General features: G+C 41.8%; 1 protein-coding gene across 2 annotated transcripts in view; it reads right to left on the bottom strand.

Moving 5' to 3' along the window:
• HTR4 (5-hydroxytryptamine receptor 4) overlaps positions 1–20,394 on the bottom strand; it is an 86,639-nt gene extending 66,245 nt beyond the window's left edge. Inside the window, exons 1-2 of one of the 2 annotated variants that reach the window (XM_043989706.1) lie at positions 20,247–20,394; positions 1,179–1,260 (exon numbers count right to left, since the gene is read on the bottom strand). In XM_043989706.1, the coding sequence (XP_043845641.1) occupies positions 1,179–1,204 (26 nt within the window). In that variant the 5' untranslated portion in view covers positions 1,205–1,260; positions 20,247–20,394. Of the gene's footprint in view, positions 1–1,178; positions 1,261–19,454; positions 19,582–20,246 lie in introns of those variants that run through there. The other variant, XM_043989707.1, reaches the window with a different exon arrangement.
• Positions 20,395–21,171: the final 777 nt, after the last annotated feature.

The raw sequence follows: 21,171 nt of genomic DNA, 5'->3' as shown, positions 1-21,171 counted from the left end.
TCGTGACTCCAGGTCCAGCACTTTTTTCCACCAGCTTCCTCTAACAGAGAAAATAGAGGAAAACAAAACAGAACAGCTTTAATCCACTTAGTCTTAGGAAAATATGGGGCCATATGACCTGTGTGTCTACTGCTACAAAAATGCAACTCCAATTGTTTGCCAAAACCCATCCAAGCAGATCTGTAACTCATTTACTGACAGTACCTCTTCCATGAAACAATACAATGCTCTTTATTTAAGAAGTGACTGAGTATTTCTGGAATTTGGTATGAAGGGTATTTTCATTCCTACCTAAAGTTTGGAAACAGTCTATAAAGTCCTTAGAACACTGATGCTCAAGATTTTTAAAGATGTGTTACAAACATTTAAGGAAACATTGGACAGTCAACCAACTCCTGGATGGGCATATCAAAAATTATGAGAAAAATTTATAACCACTTCAATTGATTTCTTTGTGCTTTGCACTGTCAATGATTATGATATAAAACAGTAACTCATTAAACAAAATCGATGGGGTTTTTTTATCCATTGGATTCTGAATATCTCCCTCCCCTTCCACATCCATCAATTCATCCTTCTTAATAAAAAATAAAAAAGAGAAAAATAAAGTCTGGCAAAGACAACCAAAACATCAACAGATGTCTGGTACTGTCTTCAATATTCCACACCCATAGCCCCCCACTGCTGAAAAGGAATGAGAGAGGTGTACTTTCTGCACTCTTCTTGAAGCCAAGCTTAGTCGTTATAATCACAGAGCCTTCCATTTCCTATTCTGTTCTTTCTATTTACATAGTTGTAATCATGGCGTATTTTGTTTTCCTGGTTCTTCCTATTTCCCTCTGTGTCTGTTAAGGAAGGTAAAAACTAGTCTGCTGCAAAACTTTTACCACCAAAAACCCTAACATTTTAAGACCTACAAACGTGAATAACTGAAGCCTCCTTCTTTTCTTTATCTCCTTTTTTCCTACTCCTCCCTCCATCTCCCTCCTTCCCTCCTCCTTCTACCTCCCTCCTCCTTTCCACCCCACACACTCATGTGCTGTTGAGAGCTGCAACACTTAGGCTGCAGAGAGCAGCCTGGTTCCCGGTGGCAAATATAGGTATTTTACAATGATGCAGTACAGTATGGGCTGGGAAACGTGAACTTAAGATATAACAAATCTAGCAATTCATCTTACCTCACATTAATGTCAGATTCGTCCATCACAGGAAATAGGCATGGGGAAGCTGGTTTTCAGAGCCCACAGAAGGTATCTGGTCCTGCAATGGAAACAAACATAATGCTTGAAGATTAAGAGACTCTTTAGACAAACAGACAGTGGGTGGTATTGGAAAGAGCCCTCCTGGGCTTGGGTTCAAGTCTTGACTTCGCTACCTAGCCAGAGTAGAAGACTCCTAGATTCCATGCTCTGCTTTCCCCTTTACAACACTCTGCCTCTCAGGAGGGGAAAAAATCCTGATTGCATAATCAGAAAATTAGGGTGAGAGATTTGACTAGCTGAGGATTTCTAATGTCCCTTTCCAGTTTCCATTTCTTTGATGAAATCCTTTAATACCTTCTGCACAGTTCCAGGTCTATAATGTGCTCCAGCCAACTCACAGCCACTGAGAGTGCCCAGTCCTTTGGGGGACACTCAAATTCAGTTCTTCAGAGGCCAGAGTGTTCCATCATTTGAAGCCCTCCAGTAGCATGGGTCTTTGTTTCAGGGAGAAACTTGGCGTTATTAAAAGAAACTTTCCAGTTTTCTCCCAGGCAATGCAGTCTGCTCTCTTCCTCCTGACATTTAGAGAGCAATTAAATGTTTGTAAGGCACTTTACATATATTATTTCATTTGATCCTCACAACAACCCTGTGGAATTTGTGATAAGGTATTTTATTGCCATTTTCCAGATGAGGAAACTAAAATGCAGGGAGATTAAGTGGCTTGATCATTGTCACACAGCTGATAGGCATCAGTGGAGGGATTCAAACTCAGGTTTACTTCACTACAAGTTTCTATACAATCAATGCATCAAAACTCAACAAACATTTATTAACAGCTTTTAAAAATTACTTAATTTTTAAAGCAACTTATCAATGGCTGTTAAAGGCTATTAGGTAGTACGTGCTAAGTGATAGGGAAACAAGGAAAAAGTAACACCTCTTGTCTTCAAAGAGCTCATGTCTTTATTTTGTGTGTGTGTGTGGGGGGGGGGGGGATGAGGGTTAAGTGACTTGCCCAGGGTCACACAGTTAGTAAGTGTCAAGTGTCTGAGGTCAGATTTGAACTCAGGTCCTCCTGAATCCAGGGCTGGTACTTTATCCACTGTACCACCTAGCTGTCCCAGAGCTTATATCTTAATGGGGGAGACATATATAAATAAAGAATATACATACAGAGTAAACAGAAAGTAGGATTAGAGAGAGAAGGCTTTAGCATTTGGATGGTGAGGGTCCTCCTGTAAAAAAAAGGAGGTCCTTCATCTGTGTTTGTTGTCCCAAGGAGGTACAGTGGATGAATGACTGGACCTGGAGTCTAGAAGACCTGAGTTTATTCTTCTTCTTCTTCTTTTTTTTTTTTGCAGGGCAATGGGGGTTAAGTGACTTGCCCAGGGTCACACAGCTAGTAAGTGTCAAGTGTCTGAGGCCGGATTTGAACTCAGGTACTCCTGAATCCAGGGCCGGTGCTTTATCCACTGTGCAACCTAGCCACCCCTAGAAGACCTGAGTTTAAATCAAACCTCAGACAGGTACTAACTCTGTTACTCTAGGCAAGTCATTTTCCTCCCTGAGCCCCAGTTTCCTCATCTATAAAATGGGAATAATAGCCCCTACCTAATAGGGTTGTTGTGAGGACAAAATGAGATAATATTGGTAAAGCATTAATTAGAAAAAACCCCGGATTGGGAATCAAAAGACCTGTGATCAAGTTCCTGATCCAGTACTTACTATGACTTTGGCCAAGTTACTGAAACTTTCTGTGCCTCAGTCTTTCAAATGGAGCAAGGGTCTCAGTCCTCATCTTTCAAATGGGGCAAGGGTCTGATAGGTCAGACTTGATTCCATCCAAGATTTCCTCCAGCTTTTACTGTATCATACCCCCAGGACTTTCTATGGCTTATTAGCTTTAGTAACTTGAGCAAGTCTCTCTGAGCCTCAGTTTCTTCTGTAAAATAATCAAGATAGGGGGCAACTAGGTGGCTCAGTGGATAGAGCACCGGCCCTGGATTCAGGAGGACCTGAGTTCAAATCTGACCCCAGACACTTAACACTTACTAGCTGTGTGACCCTGGGCAAGTCACTTAACCCCAATTGCCTCACCAAAATAATAATAATAATAATAATAATAATAATAATAACCTTTATACTCCATACTTTTCAGGGATATTGTGTGAAAAGTGTTTTGTGAATGTTAAAGCACTATAAAAATGTGATTTATTATTACTAATACTGTGGCTACTGCTATTATTATCCTAACTTCAGCTTCATCATCTCTAAAATGGGGCCAATAATCTGGTTTCAAAGTAGATAGAGCACCAGGCCTGGAGGGAGGAAGATACACCTTCCAGCCTCAGACACTTAGTAGCTGTGTGGCCCCAGGCAAGTTGCTTAACTGTATTTCCCTCAGTTTCCTCATATGTAAAATGAGCTGGAAAAGGAAACGGCAAAGCATTCTAGTGTCTTTGTCAAGAAAACCCCAAATGGGGTCATGAAAAATCAAATATGACTGAAACACCTGAACAAAACCTTCCCAAGAGGGCTAAAAGGCTAAATTAATTTTATTGGAAATGGCAAGAGGAGGGTGAGCTTAGTCCTTGATACAAAAAGAAATCTATAATCAGTCAATCAGCAATCATTTATTGAGCACTCACTTTAGGATAGGTACTAGACTAAGGACTAGATTAAAGATGTAGTCAACAGTCCCTGGGCTTGGGGTAGGAGCCAGGGCAGAAAATAAGGTCATAGATTTAGATTTAGAGCTGGATAGATCCTTAATATCTAGAATAATCCCTTCATTTTATAGCAGAGGATTCTGGGACCCAGAGGGTTTAAGTGACTTGCCCAAAGTCACATAAATGATAAGTGGCAGAGTCAGAATCTGGACCCAGGTCTTTTTTTTCTCCAAGCTAATACAAGGGAGTCCTGAACTGAAAACTTCATTAAGGTGTTTACCTACTCAACCTCAATTAGTTGAGAGGTACACTTTCCAATCAAGTTTATAAACCTCCTCAGATATTTAAATAACAAATTCTGGAGAGGTAGAACCCACAAAAGGATAGGGCAAAACAATTTTCCAGCCTGACCACTTAGAGGGTTGGCAGGAAACAACTATTGAACCAAGTTAAGGGTGGAACTGAGGGTATGCCACTGCAGGTAGAGCCCCAGGAAACTGCTGACAGGCCCTGGGAGCAACTGAATTAACAGTAGCAGTGACTGCTTCTAGAGCTTTCATTCCACAGATGGTAAGGGGATCAGCCAACTGGTCAGAAGGAGATTAAAGGTATGTCTTTGTTGTCACTGGAGGCAGGACTCTGTTGCATTGCCCATACTTAGATCTGTCTCACAATCACAGGGAAAGGAGGAGCACTACCACACCATAGCTTTTGGCTACAGAAGAGTAGTCCCAGCTCCACAGCAGAAAAGAGGGCTTGCAGTCACTCACAGACCAGAGCACAGGCCAAGAGAGTAGTAACCACACCTCTCATTAGATCATACCACTTTGGGAGAATTAAAACCTTACAGACCCCCAGAACTAACTCTGAAAATAGTTGTGCAAAAAACCTGAAGCCTGGGAACAGTGCTCCCTCTACCCTGGGAGCAGAGTCCAACTTCAATATAAAGTTAAAAGTCAAGAAATAGGCTGTAAAAATGAGCAAACAATAAAAAAGATCCTGACCATAGAAAATTACTCTGGTGACAGGGAAGATCAAAACACAAACTCAGAAGAAGATAACAAAGTAAAAAAAGTGCTACATCCAAAGCCTCAAAGAAAAATGTGAATTGGTCCTAGGCCATATGGAAGAGCCCAAAAAATAAATTTAAAAATTAACTAAGAGAGGTTGAGGAAAAATTGGGGCAGGGAGGAATCAGTGTTGCAAGAAAATCATGAAAAAAGAGTCAACAACTTTGGTAAAGAAGGTACAAAAAATACTGTTAGAAAATAATACCTTTTAAAAATAGGCTGAATGCTAAAAGAGGCACAGAAATGCAATGAAGAGAGGAATTCCTTAAAAAGTTGAACTGGCCAAATGGAAAAAGATGTACAAAAATTCATGGAAAAGAAAAACTCTTCAAAAGGCAGAATTGGCCTAATGGAAAAGGAGGTACAAAAACTCATTGAAAAAAATAATTCCTTAAAAATTAGAATGGGGGAAGGGCAGCTGGGTGGTGCAGTGGATAAAGCACTGTCCCTGGACTCAGAGGGACCTAAGTTCAAATCCAACCTCAGACACTTGACACTTATTAGCCATGTAGCCCTGGGCAAGTCACCTAACCTTCATTGTCCCACCAAAAAAAAAATAGAATTGGGAACTAATGACTTTAAGGGACATTAAGAAGCAATAAAACAAAATCAAAAGAATGAGAAACTAGAAAAAAATATGAAATATCTCATTGGAAAAAAGAAAACCAGACCTGGAAAATAGATTGAGAGGAGGTAATTTAAGAACTGTTGTACTACCTAAAATCCATGATAAAAAACCTATGAAATTATCTTCTAAGAAATTATCAAGGAAGACTACCCTGATATCTTAGAATAAGAAGGCAAAATAGAAATTAAAAGAAATCCACCAATCACCTACTGAAAGAGATCTCCAAATGAAAACTCCCAGGAATATTATAGCTCCCAAATCAAGGAGAAAATATTATAAGCAGACAGAAAAAAGCAATTCAAATATTATGGAGCCACAAGATTTAGTGACTTCTATATCAGATAGCTTGGAATATGATATTCCTCAGGGCAAAGGAGCTAGGATTACAACCAAGAATCACCTACTCAGCAAAATTGAGTATAATCCTTCATGGGGAAAATGGATATTCAATGAAATAAAGGATTTTCAAGTATTCTTGATAAAAATAGCAGAGCTAGGGCAGCTAGATGGCACAGTGGATAGAGCACCGGCCCTGGAGTCAGGAGTAACTGAGTTCAAATCCAGCCTAAGACACTTAACACTTACTGGCTGTGTGACCCTGGGCAAGTCACTTAACCCCAATTGCCTCACAAAAAAAGAAAGAAAGAAAGAAAGAAAGAAAGAAAGAAGAAAGAAAGAAAGAAAGAAAGAAAGAAAGAAAGAAAGAAAATACCAGAGCTGAATAGAAAATTTGACTTTCAAATACAAGATGCAAGATACACATAAAAAGATAAACAAGAAGGGGCAGCTATGTGGTGCAGTGGATAGAGCACCTTCTCTGAAGTCAAGAGGAACTGAGTTCAAATCCAGCCTTAGACACTTAACACTTACTAGCTGTGTGACCCCTGGACAAGTTACTTAACCTCAATTGCCTCACCAAAAAAACAAAACAAAACAAAAAAGAAAAAAAAGGTAAACAAGAAAGAGGAATCATAAAGGACTCAATAAGGTTAAACTGTTTACATTCCTGCATGGGAGGGTGATACTTATAACTCCCAAGAACTTTCTCATTATTAGGGCAGTAAGAAGGCATGTATATAGACAAAGGGCATGGGCTGAATATAATGGGATGATATTTTTAAAAAATTAAAATCAAAGGGTGAGAAAGAGGAATGCACTGGGAGAAGAGTGGAGAGGTAGAATGAGGTAAACTGACATAAAAGAGGCACAAAAGAGCTTTTACAATGAAGGGGGAAATGAAAGCAGGGAGAAATGGGTAAGCCTTGCTCTCATCAGAATTGGCTCAAAGAAGGAATAACATACACACTAAGTTGGGTATAGAAATCTATCTTACCCTACAACAAAGTAGGAGGTGAAGGAGATAAAAGAAGTGTGTGTGTGTCGGGGGTGGGGGTGATAGAAGGGAGGGCAGATTGAGGGATTGGGTGGTCAGAAGCAAAACACTTTTGAGGAGAGACATGGTGAAAGGAGAAAGCATAGAATAAACTGGGGGGAAATAGTAATCATAACTGAAAAAAATTTACAGCAAGTATCTGATAAAAGCATAATTTCTCAAATATATAGAGAACTAAGTCAAACTTACAAAAAATAAGAGCCATTCTCCAAATGATAAACAGTCAAAAGATATGAACAGGAAGTTTTCAAACTAAGTATTTTTTTAAAATGCTCTAAAATAATATTGATTAGAGAAATACAAATCAAAATAATTGTGAGGTATCTCCTCACACCTATCAATTGATTTATATGTTCAGAAAATGAAAATTATAAATGTTAGAAGGAATATGGAAAAATTGAGGCATTAATGCACTGTCATTGGAGTTAGGAACTGTTTCAACCATTCTGTAGAGCAATTTGGAACTATCCAAAGGAGCTATAAAACCATGTATACTACTTGATCTAGCAATACTACTACTAGGTCTACATCCCAAAGAGATTTAAAAACAACAACAACAACAATCAGGAAAAGGACCTTTATATACAAAATTATTTATAGCAGCCCTTTTCTGGTGGCAAAGAGATGACCATCAATTGGGGAATGGCTGAGCATGCTGTGGCATATGATTTTGATGGAATGCTATTGTGCTATAAGAAATAATGAGCAGGCTGTCTTTAAAAAACCTGAAAGGACTTACATGAATTGATTCAAAGTGAAATGAGCAGAACCAGGAAAACACTGTACACATTAACAGCAATATTTTACAATGATTTGACTATAAATGACTTACTTAGCCATTCTCAGCAATACAATGATCAAAGACAGGATTTATGGTAAAAAAAAAATGCTATCACCAAAGAAAAAACTAATGGCGTCTGAAGGCAGATTGAAGCATACTTTTTTTAACTTTATTTTTCTTGGGGGTTTTTGTCTGTGTTTTCTTTCACAGCATGACTAATATGGAAATATGTTTGCATGACTGCACATGTATAACCTATATAAAATTGCTTGCTTTCTCAATGTGGGGAGGAAGGAGGGAATTTGAAACTCAAAATTTTAAGAAATGAATGTTAAAAATTATTTTTATATGTAATTGGGGAAAAATAAAACACTAATAAAATAATTTTTTTTAAAAAATAAGGATACAGGGGCAGCTAGATGGTGCAGTGGATAGAGCACCAGCCCTGGAGTCAGGAGGACCTGAGTTCAAATCCGGCCTCAGACACTTAATACTTACTAGCTGTGTGACCCTGGGCAAGTCACTTAACCCCAATTGCCTCATGTAAAATAAAAATTAAAAATTAAAAAAAATAAGGATACAGTAATAAAAAAATGTAACCTGACTTTGACTACATGAACAAATCCTTAAATTTGGAAACCTGGTTAGCTGCCTGTAGACCATGCCAGTCCCCAACCCCAGGTGTCTCTACTCCCTGGGGATTTGTGCCAAGTTTCTCTGCTTTCTGTGAGCATCACCAAAGGCAAATTAAAACAGGAACTGACATATAACACTCTAAAATGTTCAGAGTCCTTAGTAAATACAGGGTATTCCAAAAGTCTTAGGGAAATTTTAAGTTCTTAAAACTTCAATAGTTAAAACAACATTAAGTCAGGCAGCTGGGTGGTGAAGTGGATAAAGCACCAGCCCTGGATTCAGGAAGACCTAAGTTCAAATCCAGCCTCAGACACTTGACAATTACTAGCTGTGTGACCCTGGGCAAGTCGCTTAACTCTCATTGCCTCACAACAACAATAACAAAACAACAACAACAACAAAAATGAAATTAAGACTTTTGGAACATGCCATGTTATCTCATGTCAACCTCCTCAACCCTATCCCCATTTTGTAGATTAGAAACCAGAGCCTCAGAGAGGTTAAGTGACTTGATCACAGTCACAAAACAGGGGTATCTGAAGCTTTGTTTTCCAGAAGTCATGTACAGTATTTCATCCACTAAGCCCATTGTTTCCACAAAGCCTCTTTGGGAAGTCCTCAGGGCCTCTGACAGTGGGAAACCACCAGGCTTTGGGTGGGTAGGGGATAGGATAGGGATATAAGACAAAGACCAAAAAAATCTTGAAAAAGAAGAAAATCGTCTGAAAGGAATTTCATTGGGTGGAATGGAAAGAACCCTCGACTTCACCATAGACAAATCCTATCTTAGACACTTATTTGTGTTCCCCTAGGAAAGTTATTTAACAACAGGATTCCAAATTTAGAACTGGAATGGACTTCAGGTGTCATCTCATTTTAATATTCTCCCTCCTCCCATTTTACAGGTGAGAAATATGAGTACCAGAGAAGAGAGAAGGGATTAGCCCAAGGCCACCTCAGTAATAAATGACAGAGCCAGGGATACAGTCCAAGGGAATCAGAGGACCCAGGTCCTTGTTCGTCCACTCATTTCCTGTGTGACACTCTAGGCAACCATTTCCTCATCTGCAAAAATGAGGAGATCGGCTTCAATGGTTTCAAAGTTCCCTTCCAGCTCTGGTATTTTGTGATTCCAGTTCTCCAAATTCAGGTCTCTTTCTACACTCTCTGCTTCCCCCAGGAGCTGTTCTACACACTTAACCCTGAGAAAAGGCTCCATATTGATTTAGGCAGATGGATTGAAGAAGAGAGCTCTTCAGATTCTATCACAGATATTTAATGAAGAACTAGATCTTGCCAACATTGTGAACTTTGGAAAGAACCCTCGACTTGGAATCAGCAAATCTGAGGCCAGAGCCTTAGAAGATCACAGATGATGTACCTAGGTGATGCTGGGCACATCACTTTTCCTGTCTGAGCCTCAGCCTTCTCATCTGCAAAATGGGGCTAACCAAGCTTTCATTCCCTGAATCCCAGGGTTACTGTGTAGCTTTGATAACAGAAGTGAAAAAAATAATTAAATTAAATTAAATTTTAAAGAAATAAAATAACTGAAGTGAAAAGCATATTATTGTCAGCAAATATTGCACAAACGTTGCCCATCGTCATTTTCTTTGGCTGTCTCCCATACTAGAATGCTTTCCCTCTTCAACTCCACCTACTGACTTCCCCATCTTCCTTTAAATCCCAACTAAAATTCCATCAACCATCTTAATTCTAGTGGTTTCCCTTTTTAAATTATTTCCTATTTATCATGTATATAACTTGTTTGTATATATTTTCTTCACATGTCTGTCTTGAGGAAAGGAACTGTCTTTTGGCTTTTTTTGTATCCCTAGCACTTGGCACAGTGCCTAGCACATAGTAGGTGCTTAATATATATATATATATTGATTGATTGATTGATAATATCTTTCTAAAAGGCCTTACAGTCTTATGTAGCAGTATCCAGATTCAGGAAAAATGAAGGTTTGAGTTGAGAGTTTTTCCTCAAGTATTTCCTTCTCGCTAAAAGTATAATGGGGAGAGAGGAAGAACCCCTTTGGCAGTCTGGTGAAACCTATGGCCTCTGTCTCAGAATAATGTTTTAAAATTCATAGAATAAAATGCATAACATTATGAAGGAAACCAATTATACTGAAATACAATTATTAAATCATTAAGGAAAAAAGTTCATAGACCCCAGATTAAGAATGCTTGCTTGTAGAGAAAGTTCATATTTTTCCTTCCTGGTGGGTTATACAGAGCATGTGACAATATTTCCTGGCCTACTTCCAATTCAACCATGTGTGAAAGCTTGGTGAGCCTACTTCTGCCCGTGAGCGACTGGAGAAGCTGGTGCTGTGTGGTAACAAGGAATCTTCTGGTTAGCCTTCTGAGGAGCCAGAAGGACTGATGACCCAGGAGAGAGTGAGCTAGAATTGAGTGTGAATTACAACAAATTCCAGCTGACTTCCTCCCATTCTTTTCTCTAAAAGCTTTTGAGAAAGGATTGCTTTGAGCTTGGGGAGAAGAGGAAGGGAAGGTGTTAAGAATTGGCTGCTTCTTGCTCCCTCCCTGACTCAGGACAACTGGTTTCTGTTTCTTGTGTGTTTGTTCTCTCTGCATCTTAGGTGATTCAATTAGAGGTAGCAGCTGCAACAGCAGCAGCAATGGGGCTGATAAGGTGACAGCCAATCAAGCCACCTGCTTGACCCAGCCCAGAAGGGGAGTGATCCATCAGCTCAGACACCACATCCCACAAAGAGCCAGCTCAGCCAAGCAGGGGAAACCCTTGTCCATAAACACCACCTCACTCTGAAGCTAGTTTGGTGGAGGCTTTGAAAGAGGAGAAAGGACTACTAGAGCCTGGGGTCTCGAGGTACCCTGGTGTCCCATATGTTCCCTAACACATATGCCTTACAATCTTCATATTATGTTTGAGCGCGGTCTCCTTGGGGACTGGGTATGTGCAGAGTGTAGTTTTAGTGTGGAAATGTTTTCAAATATCTGTCCTTACTATACCTTCTTAGCAAATACCTCTTTTATAAAAACAATTGGTATTAATACTTCTTTGACCACAACCCCTAGAACCTTGAGAGAAGTTAGCATACTCCACTCTCAGACACTAACTTGGCAGTCCTGTGTGAGCTGGAATAGGGAGGCCAGTTTGGGGGAATTGGTAGGGGGGGTGGGGGGGTGGGGTACTAGAGAAGGCACATTAACATTGTATTTTCCCAGGGACTGGTCAGATGGGTTATGGGGCATTAGGGGAACCTAGGCCCCAGCTGGAGGCCTCTTCTCCTTTCCCTAGTTATTTAAATTATATCTGGGGCCCAAGGGGAGAATATTCCTACAGTCTGATATTTCCCTACTGAAAACTTCTCGGAGATGTCTATAAAACTCTTCATTCCAATACGTTAAATGTAGAATTACTATTGTCATTAGTAACTCACATTTCTGTAATAAAGTGCTTTCCTGATGACAACTATGTGAGTGATATTTCCTCTATTTTATAGATGAGTCACCTGATTCTCAGAGATCCTCAGTTGTGCTTCACACAACTAATAAATCCTAGTGTCAGAATTTGAACCCAGAATATTGCAAAGCTTTCGACATGCTTTAAATAACTGAAAAGCAGGTGCCATTCCTTGGAAAACAGGCCAATTCTCAGTAGGTGCTTTGTTTCCAAACTAGAACTATAACAACACTTTATTAAAACTGAGACTTTGCTGTAATTAATTAAAAACTACTCATTTTGAAAGAGGTGCATCTTCATCTGCAAAACAATTGGTCCTTGACCACAAACAAGCTCAATGGGAGCCCACAGTGTGAAATGATTACCACCCCCCCAAGCCTCCAAGCTATCCAGTCAGATGTTGCTTTAAGCTAATGATAGCTCACACTTCTAGAGTGCTTTAAGGCTTCAGACACATTCAGTGGATGACAGGAGCGTAGCATTGGAGGTGAAACATACATAGCCCAGAGGCCATCCTAGTTCAGACCCATCCTTTTATAGACAAGGGAACTGAAACCTAAGGAGTTCAAGTGAGGTGCCCAAGGTCACATAGCTAGAAAGTAGCACAAGACAGAAGGATCAAGTGAGACAGCATGTACTATATGTAGATGACAGTTATCGTTGTTATAATTATTGCTGTTGTTGGGGCAGCTAGGTGGCACAGTGAATAGAGCACAGGCCCTGGAGTCAGGAGTACCTGAGTTCAAATCTGGCCTCAGACACTCAGACACAACTATAGCCATGACACTGTGCCTCATTATTTCATTTGAGATTTACAACCACCCAGTGAGGTGATTAACATTTTACAGATAAGTAAACTGAGGCTCAGAGATCAAACAGTTTACCCAGAGTGGAGTAGTTAATAATGGTCTGGGGGAAGGGGATTTAAATTGAGGTTTTCCTGATCCTGCTTCCAAGTTCATACAGCAGGCTGCCTCTTTTGATCATGTTATAGAAGCATAGTGTCCAAAGCTGGGGAAGGGCTAGTTCTGACATGCTTAGCTTTGGGCAGCCCACAGCTGGAGCACCATACACAGTTCTAAGCACCACATCTGAGGATAGATACTGACCATCTGGAGCCTGACCAGAGGAGGAGGGTGGGCAGGATGTACTGGGAAGCACTTTATACAAGGATCGGTTGAAAGAATTAAAAATAACACCTCAGTCTATGGGCTTTATGATTGTGAAGCATTTTTATATTTTGTGTCTTATTTAATCTTGATAGCAGCTCCGTGAGGAAGGGAGGACAAGCATTGTGTTCCCCCTTTCACAGATGCAGAAACTGAGGCCATAGCACCGAGCACTCAACCTCAGGTCTTCTGAAGTCCAGTCCTTTTCTCTTTTCACTGAATCAGGCTGCTGCCGCAACAGGAGCTGTTTGGCAAGGACTAAGGCAAGATATGAAGGGGACAGGGAGATAAATTCCTCACTGACCTTTAGCCCTGTGCTCTCTGATTCAAGAAAAATTTGTGCCATCTCTGCCTTATAGAAAAAATACTGACTCCTGATCCTGACATTCAAAGTCCTCCAATCTGATTCCAATCTAAACATATCTTTTAATTGATTCTGAGTGAAATGAGTAGAACCAAGATAACATTGTACACATTATCAACAACACTGTGTGATGATCAATTGTGATAGACTTAACTCTTCTCAGCCATAAAATGATCCAAGACGATGCCAAAAACTCATGGTGGAAAATGCTCTTCACATTCAGAAAAAAGAACTATGGAATCTGAATACAGATTGAAGCATACTCTTTCCACTTTTGTTGTTGCTTTTCTGTTATTGTTTATTCTTTCTTGGTTTTTTCCTTTTGTTCTAATTCTCTTACAATGTGACTAATGTGGGAATATGTTTAAATATATCTTTTATTTCCCTTTTTTACCTTTTTCCTTTTCATAGATTAGAATCCCAGTTCTTTACTTTGTTATCTGTATGACCTCGGATAAATCATTTAACCTCTTCTATTTTAAATTTCCTCATCTGAAAAAATTAGAAGAATGGTTTAAACGATCTCTGAGGCACCTTATAGCTCCAAAACTATGCTTGTGTAGCAACCCCCTGCTCCTTGTTCTTGCCTGTGCCTCTGCTTGAAGAAAATGTTTTATATGAAATAATGGACAAGAAAATCAGCAGTGGTGAGAAAAAGAACCCAGAGGAATTAATCTCTCAGAGCCCAAACCTTGTTGGTATTGGTTACTACTAATGTCCTCTTTTTAAGAAAAATAGGATATAACTAAATCAGAAAAACGAATTTCCTCTCAGCCTCCAAACCCTGTCTCCCCCACTAACAAAGGGAAAAAAAGCCTGATTGTTTATCAGTCATTTTCAAAGGCTTCAGAAAGGTGGGAGAAGCTTCTTTTTTCCCAAAGGTGGGAACAAATGTTCACACAACATGGGATCATAAATTTAGAACTGGAAGGAACCTTAGAAACCATCAAGTCCAATACCCCTGCCCCTATTTTACAAAAAATGGAAATAGAGGCACAGAGAGGTTAAGTTACTTACCCATAGTTACACAGCTAATGATGTAATCTAGGTCTTCCCCACTCCAAGTCCAATGACTTGTCCAGTACACTATGCTGCCTCTCAGACTTATCTGAAGTCACATATTGAGTAAGTGGAAGAAAGCCCAGATCTCCTGAGTCCCAAAACACCACAGCTGAGTTGCCTCATTATCTAAGAAATCCAGAGGCAAATTGGGTTATTGTATTTTCATCTCCTAACTTTTAACAGTATTTTCCCAGTATCAAAGTGTTTTTCAGAACCACTTGAGCTACTACAAAGTTTCACTACTGCAAAAGTTTGTGTTTTACTGGTTTAGGTGGTACTCTCTGGAATGATATAATTTCAACCTCTCCAAACCTTATTAAATAGTGTCATGAGTTGTGGAGGCCAACACCTTCAACTCCTGTTGTCCAATTCTCTGGTGGTAAACCTCTTTCCACTTAGCCAATCTGGTCCTCACTGAAAAGAACACTGGCTCTGAATTCAGAGGACTTGACTTCAAATCCCTTATAGATTTTTTTTTGTTTGTTACAAGGAGAAATCATGGAAGGAAATGAATATACACACTTTGTCTTCCCCAGCAAGACTGTGCCTTCCATGTGAACAGAGCCTGAAACAACTTTTGTTTTTGTACCTCCAAAGCCTAGCACAGTGCTTGCCACCTAAATGGTATTTAATAGATGCTTGATGACTGATAAACACCTGTATGACCTTGGTCAAGTCACTCTCTAGGTCTCAGTTTCCTTGCTGGTAAAATGAGCAGCTTGGACTAAAGGGCCACTGACCTTCCAACTTTAGATCTATGATCTGGTAGGATGTAGCTTCTCTTTACATCTGTACTCAAACTCTTTTTAGCTTGGTAGGGCTCCTTCAATTTTACAGCTGAGGAAACTGAGTCAGAGAGAGGTTAAATAGCATTTCAAGATCACACAAATACTATGTTATAGAGTCATGATTTGAACCCAAGTTCTCTAACTCTATCCAAATTTAACACTGCCAACCTCCCCATGCTGTTCTCTGTCTATTTAAGTTCTAGGACTAGCAAGAGATATCAGAGGTAGCTGACTTTTTATTAGGTTCCTTTCCAGATGAGCTGCTCTATCAGGACATGTATCTTGTTTAGATATCGAAAGTTGGTAGTGAGTTGAGTTCAGAATTGAAAATCATGATGAGAGTAAGCTTCGTCACGTTTGAGGGAAGTTAGATGGTGCTTAATGCGATCCCAAACTGGTCCCTGCACACTGTTTAACACCAGTATTCTCTGAGTGATGCTATAAGGCTGTGTGAATCGTTCACCACCACAAGTTCCTAAAAATCACCGCTGCATATAACCATAAAAAAGCAGAGGAACAGAGAATGGAGGGTGGAAGCAGACTGCACCAAGAATGGCTTTCCCATAAGAAGTGGCCAAGAGATGACATCTAGGATAAATAGGACTAAAAAAGGAGGCAGACTGGTCACACAGTGACAGTAACAAACACATACAATTACCAAGTGATATTCAAATCTACACAAAATAGAAAAAAGGATCAGATCAGTGTAAAGCCTCCAGCACATTGGATGGACCTTTGAAGATATGAAGGGAATAAATAAGCGATGAGAAAGCATGGATAAGCTATGATATGTATGGTATAGGGAATACCCAGACTGATCCTTCAACAAGAATTTAGTAAGCATTTACAATATATCCGGTACAGTGCTAAAAGTTTCTAGGGACACACAAAAAAAGCAAAAACAATCCCTGCTCTCAAAGAGAGATAGTAAACAGTTAATAAATGCTTGCTGATATTGATGACTTCATGGATCCATTAAAATACTGAAGTATTCGAGCACCATTGTTGGTGTGCAAATGTGTGTATCCTTTTTGGACATGGTCAATGGAGAATTTGTTTTCTTTGACTGTTCTATGAATATTTGTTACAAGGAGTTTTTTTCTTTCTTTTTTAATTGGGGAGGTAGGATGAGAGACCATCACAGACCATCTCAGCCCCAGACTTCATACTCTTTAAATTCTATTTGGATTCCTGCTTTGGTAAAAGGTGGAAGGGACCTTAGGGAGACAGTTCACTCTTTTTTTTTTTTGTGGGGCAATAGGGGTTAAGTGACTTGCCCAGGGTCACACAGCTAGTAAGTGTCAAGTGTCTGAGGCTCGTATTTGAACTCAGGAACTCCTGAATCCAGGGACAGTGCTTTATCCACTGCGACACCTAGCCACCCCCGACAGTTCACTCTTAAAAAACAAGGGAGCCAAGGCACGCATAACTGCAGTCAGTTTAATTACCAGGAGATGGGAAGGATATTCAGTTCTCTTCCCTCACACATGCAACAGCAATACCCAGCCTTCTGCATGAGAGGGGACCAAACCACTCTTCCAACTCAATACATACAATCTGAGTCATATAATCCAATATGGAAACCTCTAAAACAAGGGACATAATGCATCAAGTACCTGTCCTGGAATCAAGACTATGAGATGCAAGTCTGAAGTGGCAATGGAGGTTTCAAGTTGCCCAGATAAATGTAGTCACTGGTACAACAAAAAAACTCAATAATTTTAAGAAATACTATCCCAATGCATTAATTATATTATTAAAATTATACTTTAATGCATTGAGAAAAGAAGGGAAGTGGACCAGTTCTTTTATCAGCATGCATTGAGCAGGTAAATGATAAGAATGTCATATGACTTCATTTTAAAGCATTTTAAAGCATTTTCATCATATAACACTCTGAGGAAATAATACAAGTATTATTCTCCCCATTTTTTGGAAGAGGAAGCTGAGGCTCAGAAAGAAGAAATGACCTGCTCATGATTACACAACTTGTAAGTGGTAGAGTCTTGACTCAAAATCCATTTGCCTAATGTATGATGATAATAACAGAATTGTGGGATTAAGGACCATTGAGAATAAATAAAAGTGCTTTATTAGAGCAGGAATACAAACCAATATAGATATTAAGAGATTTAGACCAGGCACTCAAGTCAGCCTTCAAAAGAAGAAATAAAATTGTACAAGTTAGGTTTTGGGGGGAATCTCATAAAACCTTCTCGTTGCTTTTCTCCCACCAGTCTTCTCAGTTCCCTGTTCACACATTGCTCTATACAAAGGCTGGTTTCCCTTCACCCTCTTCTCAGGATGCTTTCTAAACCTGGGTAGTAGATCCTGTTTTCCCATGGTGCTTTCTCCTTTCTAGTTCTGCCTGGGGCTTTCCCATAGGCAGGAGTTTCCTCTGCTTGGTTCCCCACTGGATGAGTGAAAAGCTTTCTGAAGCTGTCTAGCTTCCTAATGTGGACACTGGGGAGAGAGGCTGGGGCATAGATAGGCCAGCTTTCGGTTATGATGTGCTTGGCGCTGCAGGAATACTGATTCAGTGAGGAGAAACTTTAAAAATCCTTGCCACTATATCAAAATGGCAAAGATGGGGCTTAGAGACAGGAGTTCTAGTCTGAGCTCCACCACTTTGGTGCTATGTGGCCTTTTACAAGTCAATTTCCCTTCTTTGGCCCTCAGTTTCCCCATCAGTCAAATAAAGGGCTTGTATCAGCCGATTCCTATGGTCTCCTCCATCCCTGATATTCTGTGATTCCAATTGCCAATGCCCCTAAAGTCCATTATGAATGCAGAGAGCCATACCACCTGCAGCTATATATCTTATTTTAAGGGACAAAGAACAGAAATTTTTCAGATTTTCCTAACATTTCATGATATCCAGGAAGACAAGGCTAGTCTCATATATGACCACTTCTCCTCCACCTTACCCCTGGGTGGCCTCTGGCCCTGATCTTCTATGGACCAACAGAGGCTGCCTCAGGAGATGAAAACACAGTACCCCACACAGGATGTCAAAGTGAGGCAAACTGCAAGAAAATGTAAAGAGGCACTCTGCAATGATGCATGCGAACCTGTTTTCACATACAGCCCATCATCTAGACATCATCACGTACCCTCTAACTACAGCCCTCACAGCATTCACAGAGATCCATAGTTTGTTAGAGGAAGAAAGAACCTTAGAAATCATTTAACCCATTAAAAACAACAGCAGCAGCAACAAGAGAACGGAGGATCCAATACATGTAGCCTGCTACCTGGGGGAGGGGTGGGGCACAGCCCCCACAACCATTAGAGGGACTATATCTCACCCCCAACCCAATACTACATACATACAAACCGAGGCAATTAGGAGAGGTATGTACAGTAGTATATATAATTGTGTAGTGAAAAGAGCACTGGACTTGGGTTCAGATCTCATAGAACACTTACATCTTACTACTGGCTTTTCTGTGCCTCATTTCCCCAATATACCCAATGAGATAGTTGGGCTGGAGGATCCCTCCGGAGCTAATGCTTACTCGGCAACTTGGAGGGCAGACTCCCCCTACCCCGTGCGGCATTCTTCCTCCCCTCTCCATCCCACCCCATAGCAAATACATTACCTGGCTAGGAAAGGAATGATCCCAAGCCTCCCCCCCCCCCCCGCCACCTCAATTCTCCACTCCACATACAAAAACCCCAGAATCTAAGAACACAATTTCAGAGCACGAGGGACCCCAGAACACAAAATATCAGAGCTCTTAAAGAGATCTTAAACCACAGACCACAGAATGCAAGATCTAGAAAGATCTTAGATATCATGTAACCTAAGCCCCTCATTTGCTAGATGGGGAAACTGAGTTCCCAGTTTAGCCTTTACCTGGTTCAGAGGGGGATCGACCTCCCAAACCACACACACACACACACACACACACACACACACACACACACACACACACACAGCACACACAGAACACACACAAAGCACACACACTCACGACATCTCTCCCGCAGTGAGTTCTCTGTCCTCCACCTCCCAGTTCCCCTTCACCCCCGCGTCCTGCCACTGCAGCAGTTCCCGCACTGGCCACCGCCCCCAATCCCCAGCCCTGACCGGGAACAGCGAGGGGAGAGGACGTGTCCTCCCCCTCGACGCCCACGTGTCCCCCCCCTCCCACGCTCAGGAGCCACCCCAGCCTGAGTCCAGTCCCTGGTCCAGCCCGGCCACGGCCCCGCGGGAACAGAGCACCTACCGGCTGCTGGAGGGTCCGCCCCCCACAGCCTCCTGTCCCCCAGGCGCTGCCAGGGCCCAAGGCAGGCTGTGCCAACCGCCCCCCCAGAGCGGAGCCCGAGCGTCTGCAGCCGATGCTGCCGCTACAGCTACCGCCGCCGTGCTGCCAGCAGCTGCCTGCGCCCCCCCCACCCCGCCCCCCGCCGCCCCCTCGGGTGCCAGGCACAGAATTTACAGATCAGTACTGGAAGGGGCCTCAGACATCCGTTAATTCAACCTCCTTATTTCACACAAGGGGAAACTGAGGCCCCGAGAAGGGAAGGGACTTGCCCAAGGTCACACAGCTGGTAAGTGGCTGAGCCTGAAATCGAGCCCAAGTGTCCTAACTCTATGCCCTGGGTTCTTCCACGGTACTACACAGCCTTTAACCTCAGACCGCTCTCCCTCCCCCCCCTCCCCCCCCCCCCTTTCCTTCTGGTCCCGGTCAGACCAGTCACTGAGGGCTCCCTCCTTCCCAGGGAACCCTCGTTCACTCTCACTCTTTCCTCTCTCTCCCCCCTCCCTCTCCCACCCCTCTTTTTCCTTTCCCTTACCTCTCCCTAATTCCTCCCATTCCTCCCCCTTCCTCCTTCCCTCTCTCTCCCCTCTCCTCCTCCTCTCTCCCCTCTCCCCAGTCCCTGGACCCAATGCTCACAGCGGGTCCGTCTGGTTAGGTGCCTTCCCACAGTTCCCAGTGAGCTGCTGCCGCCTCACCGCCCCCCACGGCCCCCCTCCAGCCCTCCCTTCCTCTATGGTCCACTCATTCTGTGCTCACCTCGGATCCCCACCGAGCATGGTCCTTTTCCAGAGCTGGAATACCCCCTCCCCAACCCAGAGAGGTACGAATTCTTGGTTCTTTCCAGCTGTAAGAGAAAGAGCCTTCACTTTGGAGCGACAAGATCTGGGTTAGAGTTACGACAGGGTAGTTGAAGTAGACTGTGCTGGAAATCTGAGTAACAGTGGATTTTAGGGCTTCTAGTCCACCCCCCTCCCCGGTTTTTCAGATGGGAAAACTGAAGCCTAGAAAGGACAAGGGATTTGCCCAAGGGCACACAGGTTGTAAAAGGCAGAGCTGGGATTTAAACCAAGGTCTTGTGACTTTTGGTTCAATGTGCTGATTATTGGACCTTAGAATTTAGAGCTGGAATAGATCGTAGGGATCCAGAGGCATGTACGCTGGTCCTGGGCGTGATGCTTATTAACTGTGTGGCCCTGGGCAAGTCCTTTTATTTTTCCGGACAGCAATTTCTCTACCTGTAGAATTAAAGGGTTTAACAAACTGTTCGCTAAGAGTCCTATAGAACTCGACCCTTCTGGAATTCTTTGAGTCTCTGGGGACATAGGAAGGCCTTGAAAACCAGGAATAAATAACTCTGATGGCTGCAGCCCACGCAGAATTTTCTTACCAAGAGGGTGCCCTTGTAGCCCACCTTAATCCAGGGTGCAGCTGTGGCAACCCGCAGATTGCCCTCTTTCCTGCCATTTTATAGATTATGGAGGAAGTGTGAAACAGGGGAAAACCTTGGAATTGGGGGGGAGGGGCGTCACAAATTCTCACAGATTTTTCATCTGCTTGCAAAAGGTTTTCCTTGAGCTTTGCCAACTGTCCTCAGCCACATCTGCATTCTTCCTCTACCCTCCCCTCCCTCCCCCATTCCTCAATCGGTCTACTAGTCCCGGGATAGAAGAACTGGAAAAAT

The sequence above is a fragment of the Dromiciops gliroides genome, chromosome 2, assembly GCF_019393635.1.
Source record: "Dromiciops gliroides isolate mDroGli1 chromosome 2, mDroGli1.pri, whole genome shotgun sequence".
Lineage (NCBI taxonomy): Eukaryota > Metazoa > Chordata > Mammalia > Microbiotheria > Microbiotheriidae > Dromiciops > Dromiciops gliroides.
Note: the sequence above shows the minus strand (reverse complement) of the source record. Positions and strands in the feature narration are given on the sequence as shown.